Source organism: Orbicella faveolata, unplaced genomic scaffold (assembly GCF_042242905.1).
Source record: "Orbicella faveolata isolate gen_17 unplaced genomic scaffold, um_ofav_v1 contig_35, whole genome shotgun sequence".
Taxonomy (NCBI): Eukaryota; Metazoa; Cnidaria; class Anthozoa; order Scleractinia; family Merulinidae; genus Orbicella; species Orbicella faveolata.
In genome coordinates, this window is record NW_028301564.1 from 16,870,659 (window position 1) to 16,877,957 (window position 7,299).

Genomic DNA, 7,299 nt, shown 5'->3' on the forward strand with positions numbered 1-7,299 from the left:
TTTCGAGCCACTTTAAATCTTCTATTTGGTAACGTTTTCGTTGTAGTTGTCATCGTGGTTTGCTTAATTAAGCTCCCTATTATGCTGATCGTGTCGCCAGGTGACGGCACGACACATGGACTTTTGAATCTTATTTGTTAGTACCGCTCGTTGTGTGTTTTGTCATCGCTTCAAACCCTTTTCAGCTGCAGCCTACCTTACAATTAAATTAAAGACCAAAACACTCGCTTACGTCGTTCTAACTCAGCGCTCTAAAACCACTTGTCTATTACGTTTTATAGCAAGTGAAATTGACTAGACTGGTCAGTTTGTTTGTTCAGCTGGAATTTTGCACATTTGCTATAACTCGTTACACGCGGGGGACACAATAAAAACGTCAAGTTGAAGTGGGCTTCATGCATTGACAACTTTTTTTGTTCTTGTTATTGTTGTTGTTGTTGTTTTGTTTTGTTTTTTTACAAATCAATTCATATGAAACTTCCCTGACAGATGCCACCCCAACGTACCCCTCAAAAAATATGTTAAAAATACCGGCACGGCCCAAACACGGATGCGTAAAATGACCAGCATGGAAGCAACTAAGGTGGGGTTCATCTTAGCCTCCTACGTAGCTCGTCACGCAATCTTCTTCAAACGCTATCGCGTGACGAGCCTAAAGAGCGTCTGCGTAGGAGGGGCCGGGCAACTATTTTCACTGGAGAAGGCGTTTATTATTCCAAACACCATATCAGATTGTAAAGAAGTGAAATATATGAAACATTTTATGTCTCCAGCGTTTTAATTTGGCGCTAAAAAATGGGTCGTTAGCGTCAAGCAACTTGCACAGCGCTCGTCGAGTGTCGCCAAGAAGGATAATAGTTGAGTTATTGTAGCAAAACATGTCGTTCCTCGCCAAACTAAACCCAGAATTCTCGAGTTAAGTATTAGAAGAAGCCAAAGCAACTTTAGCAATGTTTTTATTCTTATTACCTGCAAAGAAAAAGACTATTTTCGTGTCGTTTCGATGGGACAGCTCAGTTTATACTACCGCTAGTATTGCGGGCGTAGCCACCGTACACAAAGTGTAACATTGAACTAGGGAATAAACTCTCTACATTTTTTCTAAAGTTTGCCTATCAAGTAAACGGCAGCGGTCTTTATAGCACACTTCTCCTTCGGTCCCTTCTATATAGTCTAAGTTATTTTCTCAATAGTGGTAAGAGAACCGAGTGGAATCCAATTGGGAAAAACATCTTAAGTAATTCTAGATGGATGGGAAAAGGGAGCCATTTACGTACGTGTCCTGTGGCAGCTATCGATTTAGTCCAACAGAACAGGTGTGCCCTATTCGTGCTTTAATGGGGCCTGCTGATAACTAATCATATTCGACAATTTTATGATAGTTTTGATCATACAATAACCAATACTAGTCAGCAAAAATTTGTCCAAAACGCTTCTTTTTCCACGACTACTTAAGATTGTACCTCGCCATTAGAATTAAATCTAGTCGCAAATCGCGTGGTAAAATCATTCATTTCATGCAAAAGATTTCAGCATGCGTGTCATCATAATCTTTGACAAGGTAGCTATCAATTCTATTTAACTTCAGTTGGTAGAATTTTCTATGCCATCATAGAAAAATTGGATGCTTGAGACCTGTCCGTCAAGCTGCGGCTTCCTCTACTGCTGTGTCGAGTTACAGATGTTTCAGTAGTTTCAGACACTGTGGGGAGTGGGCTGCGGCCTTCTCTGCTGCTGCCTGGTGTTTCGGACATAATTGGTAAATCATCTTCTGGAGGTTCTCTACAAGGGGGCAGGTATCTCCTTCCAACACGGAAGGCTAATACTACCATCAGCACAGCAATGGGAACGCAAGACAAGATGTTAAGGAATATTTTGAGCCCGTCTTTTTCACCAAGGGTAATCGCAAGGCTGTTTTCGTACGGGGAACTGGCCACAGCGATGAAGGAAAGTGTGGTCAGGAGTGCCACGTCAGATTTGTTCATCCAGTCATAACTCTCCTCGTCCTCTTCGACATCACGGGCTTCCTTGTAGGGCCTCAAGATTGCAAAGATCAGCAGGATCAGGATGCAGGCCACCTCCAGCAAAAGTCTTTTCACCAGACTTGCCGGCATAAATTCATAGATCACCAGGAGACCAAGCCGGCAGATAAAGTAGAAGGCCGCACACCAACGATATTGATCCTTAAAACAGCTTTGAAGTGCATCAAAGAACGGATTCCAGCGATTCAGATTCAGGACTGGACGGAGACCTCTTGTCAGGAGCGGGCGAAATAAAAGGAACAACGGAAAGAGTACTGACACGAACACCACAAAGAGAATGGCAACAATTCCATAACAGAGATGCTTTCCACTGAAGTACTCTATCTCACCATTGACGTAAAGCACGACCCTTGATCCAACTTTGGCAAAGCGCAGAATCCTGAGAGAAATATAGGTGATGTCTGAATAACAGAGTACAAGGATGGTGCATATGCCACGAAATGGAGCTTTGACCCGTGTGCTAAAGCACCAGTTTGGAAAAGCACTCACCATTTTCGCTAGCAAGACCACAATTACTATGACGTACACCGGAATGAGGTACATTACCATGAGTTTGTCAGCATCATCAAGACCTTTGACCAAACAGAAACTGTTGCTCCCAACTTTAATTTGGCAGTTGGTTAAGGCTATGACAAATTCGCTAAAATTGTTAAATAGAAATCCATCTGGTACTAAGTATCTCATGACTTGGTAGGAGTACACCCAGGCGTTTAGGTACCCAGTAAAGACGTCAAGATCTATGAGCATGATCCCCATGACAATCAGGAGAAGAACCAGAGCAAACGGAATCAACAGTAACAAATACAAGTTCGTACATTCAGGCTTGCACCGTTCACCGCCAATAGTAACGCTATGATTTGCTTCACATTGTCCGCAGAGTATGCTCCCCTGTTTTCTACCCTGCCTGCACACTTGATCCTCATTATACAGATAGTCTTTAGCGCTTGAATCCCATGATTCGCAATAACCATCAGGGCAGACAAACGTGGAAAATGTGCCATTAACCTTTCCTGCCCAATATCCCTGTTTCACGTAAAGGTCCTTCCCATCAGGAGAACAGTGCGACACCCCTCTAGCTTGCTTGTCTTTGACGGGATTCATACATTTACATGTTCCGTTTGAAAAACTAAATCCGGCATGGCAGTTCCTTAACTTGAGATCCTCTATCACTGTACTTAAAATTTGACTTCCCTTATAGTTTAGATGCACAGAAAATTTGCTTCCTTCTTTTCCGCTTAAACTGATATCGGTAATGGTTCCATTCGCCGTTTGAAATAATGTTGACGTGGTACTGAGCTGTACTTCAGAACAAGAATTGATTGCTATATCAATAATCCCTGGGACGAGATGTTTAACTTCGTCATACAATTTAACGGTTGCAGTAAAAATCTCACCTGGGGCAACCTCCCAGTCTGTTTTTACAGACTTAATTTCTATTGGGTCTGTCGCGACTTCACCCGAAAAGTTCGTGAAATTTTCAGGCAAGTTATCAAACTTGACAAACTTCCATCTTAGCACGCTGTTGTTTTTTCGATTTTCGCCCACTTGCCAACAGTTTTTAAGTGTATTGACATACACTGACATTCCTGAGGCGTGATGGGGTGCCCTGTTATCTTTAAAGATGACCGTTATATTCCATTCATCATAATGTATGGACGAGTTGCTGTACGCAAAGAAACAGGTGTGAATGTTGAATCTTACCAGGGGAGAACCAGGGGTTTGAATGTACATTGCTCCACCTTTGTCGTGACATCTATTTGCTTCAAAGGTTGATTTTGCATTTTCGTGGAAAATAATTCTTGATCTGCCATACATTGCTATAGCGCCGCCTCTGAACCCAGTGTTGTTGATGAATTCTAACTGGTCATGAACTTCGAGGGTCGATCCATCTAAAACTAACGCAGACTTGCTATTGTTCCAAAATTTCGTGGTGCTTTTGAAGATCAGAGGCACCTCCAAACTGTAGAGAGTTCCTTGTCCTATTTTCAGTTCACCACGTTGAAGATCAGCATGATTAAACTGAAACACCGTGCCATTGTCAAAACAAACATGGTAAGGAATTTGCGGTCCGATGTGGTATTCATTACAGTTGTAAAGATACAGCCCCATGGCGGCCCCCACGTTTGCCTTGTTGCGCTGCCAAGTGGATTGCTTAAAGTGGAACTGAGTGACAGCAGGTGCTGGATGTTTGGTGTGTGCGATTGTTCTACCAAAGATGGAGGCACCACCTCCCCACAAAGCCTCGTTCCGAACAAATGAACAGTTGCTGATAATGAATTGGTTCAAAATAAGCCGCTTGTGCTTGCATTTGAGTGGCATGTTTCCAAAGCGTACTGCTCCACCGGAGAAACTTGCATTATTTCTCAGAAAGGTCGTTTCCTCCATCGTGAAGGAATTGTTTTCGGTCTTGTCTTCCATTAGTACTTGCAGACCCCCTCCCCACGAGGCACGATTATCTATGAATTTACAAGCACTGATTCCTACGTTGCATCCAGAGGCATTCCCCTTGAAGAACAATGCCAATCCTCCACCATGGCTGAAAGGACGTTCCGGCGTATTAAGATCTTTGTTTTCACTGACGTTTGACCATCTCGCTTCGTTTCTTAGAAAGTGGCAATCGATAAACAAATAGTGGTTGTTGTGTTGATAAGAGTCATGCTCGCTGGGCGTCACATTCACTGTGTTGTCGCCGTACTTGTTTAAAATAACAAAAACACCGCCTCCAGAATGCACGTACCTGGGAAGTATTTCCAGTTCGCTTCCTTCTTCTGAGATATCACTTGAAGCAGCTTTATTATCGGCAAAAGTACTGTTTGTAAAACTCACAAAGCCGCCAACATCATACAAATTAGCGCCTAATCCTGGCGAAGACGAAATTTCCATATCAGAGATCGAAAGATTTCTGCAATATCGAAAATCTAGGGCTGCCATGAATTCTGCCCCCCGAAGATCTGAATAATTTTTCCTTCCATAAGAGCTCTCAAACCATCCGCCACACTTTAGTAACTTGATTCCCTTGAAGGAAATATTCTCGCTAAGAGTAAACGAGAGGCTTGCGTTTGCATCACACGTTATGGTTACATTGTCTGGATTTGAACCCGGGCCAAACAGGCCAAACGTTGCCATTCTAGTAAAATTGTGGCTCTTTTTCATCGTGTAATTTCCGTGCTCCAACTTAATCCTTGTCGAGTTGTGACCAGAAACGCGCAAGAAAGCCTCATTCAGCGTCTTGCAAGGCTTTTCTTTAGTGCAAGGTGATGAATCGTTTCCGCTTGGTGAAACGTAGATGTCCATTCCAGCAGCTGGGGCATTCCATAGCATTAGCATAAGCAGAGATCCTACACGTAATAGAGGGAATATGTTGTATTTTTTTAGCATCTCTGCTTTTTAGAATCGCGAACAATGATTTCATGAAGAATTATATCAACACTTGATTCGGAGAAAAGCAGTGCTTCGTTTCCGAGAAAATAGAATCAAGGGATGTCGCGACATGGCATGAATATATCGTGCATTTCCTGTTTACTTGAACCTTCGGGCAATACTATTATAGATCGTTTTCACTGTCACGCAATAAAAAAATAAATCGAAAACCACTCAGTGGATAAAGTCAAGAAATTGTGATCTTAAAGAGTGCGTTCACGTGGCGTCATCAAACTCTCAAATCCAAAAATAAAGAGCCCCTGAAGGTTTGTCTCTCATCAGGTATAAGAGGTACTATTTATATCTGCTTACAACTTTCCAGCTTTGTTTGGAAACCAGCGCAGTTATTAGACCACTTTTCTCGGTTGGACCGGTCCGATTGGACCGTTCCATTTGACCATTCCGACCCATTCTCAATCCCATTTCCTTGCTGTTCACGTACAACACGGAGGAAAACACATTACAGTATTTATTGACTGTTAACAGGGGATCTATCGGTGTTACTCGTACATCCATGTGCAGTTTCAACAGGTCTGTAGCTGCTTCGCAAGCCAAGTGTATGTTTCGGCTGTTAACGGCTGGTAAAGACGATTTATTCGGCCCGAGAGAATTTGGAATGTTCTTTTCGTCATTCGAAAGTGGTGTTTGAACTCATACGGCAAATGTCTGGGAACGGTCTGCTCAAAATAACCCGTTATACTGGTCAAATTACTAGGCATGAAACAGCTCACACAATACCATTGATACCACCGTCAAAATCGTCATCTAGCTCTAATACGAGCAACAGTGATCCAACATCCTCCATTTAAACGAGCGGGAAAATCGTTTCACGAGTGGAAAGGAACGAGACCGTTCGAACCCGTTGCGATCCATTCGACACCAAGAAATTTTCGAACCTCAGCCCGGAAATTTTGGCTGAATGGATCGCGCTCATAAACACCATTGACCCCTCTGCGTTATACACACTCATAGTGATTCAGTCCTTGACGGCGAACTATCATAATTATAAATTTCGCTCGAAAAATTAATCTTGAAAACACATTTTGCGAAAGCTAAACCGAAAGCATACAAAATTTAGGATCGAAACTAACGTATTAACAAATGGTTCGCAACTCCTGAGAGGTTTGCAACACCTCGTCGGGTTTTCAATTTTGTTAAGATCTATTGTTCCTATTCTTCAGTGTTATCGAGAGACCACCTCATTTTCTCTTGCTGTTATTGATTTATTGCAGAAAAAAATCGCTCTCCTTAATTTTTTTTCAAGTAATGTTCTGATTGGTTGACTTTTTTCCGAGTGGCCAGGTTAGAGTAGTCGCACTGTAATCGGTTCATTGCGATCTGAGTCAAGATTTTTCTGATGTCAGTACCGTTAAAAAAAAAGTCTAGATTCTGAAAAGCGTGACTGAACGTCTCTCTAAAATCAACATCTCAAACCGCCGTCACTTTTACGTTTTAAGCCTGTCATTTGTTGTCGAAAGGCGCCCCATCAAATCTAACCTGACCTGTGACACTAATCCACACGATTCAATGTAACCGCTGTAATTCACAATACATACGAGAGACTGAAGGACGTTTTTGAAGACCGATTAATGAACACCGCCGTACTAATTCTAAACTACTTCAGCCGAAGAACGTTTTTTCGCCTCTCTTCACCACACTGCTAACGACACGCAATTAATCCCAATCGAAAACTGAGATCTTTTCAAACCGAGGCTCAATCTGTAAGACCAGAGAAGCGTTGATCCTGATTTTCTTAAAATCCGCGAAGAAACATATTAGTTAATCTCCCGTTATAATGTTATTTCAAGCTACAGACCTCGTTGCTTTTGGTGTGTAA

At 42.3% G+C, this 7,299-nt stretch overlaps 1 protein-coding gene across 1 annotated transcript; it reads right to left on the reverse strand.

The window, feature by feature from the left end:
- Positions 1-939: 939 nt before the first annotated feature.
- LOC110042376 (uncharacterized) lies at positions 940-5,671 on the reverse strand. The gene has a single exon (XM_020747743.2). The coding sequence runs from the start codon at positions 5,418-5,420 to the stop codon at positions 1,602-1,604; it is 3,819 nt and encodes a 1,272-aa protein (XP_020603402.2). The 5' UTR covers positions 5,421-5,671; the 3' UTR covers positions 940-1,601.
- Between the last annotated feature and the right edge of the window lie 1,628 nt (positions 5,672-7,299).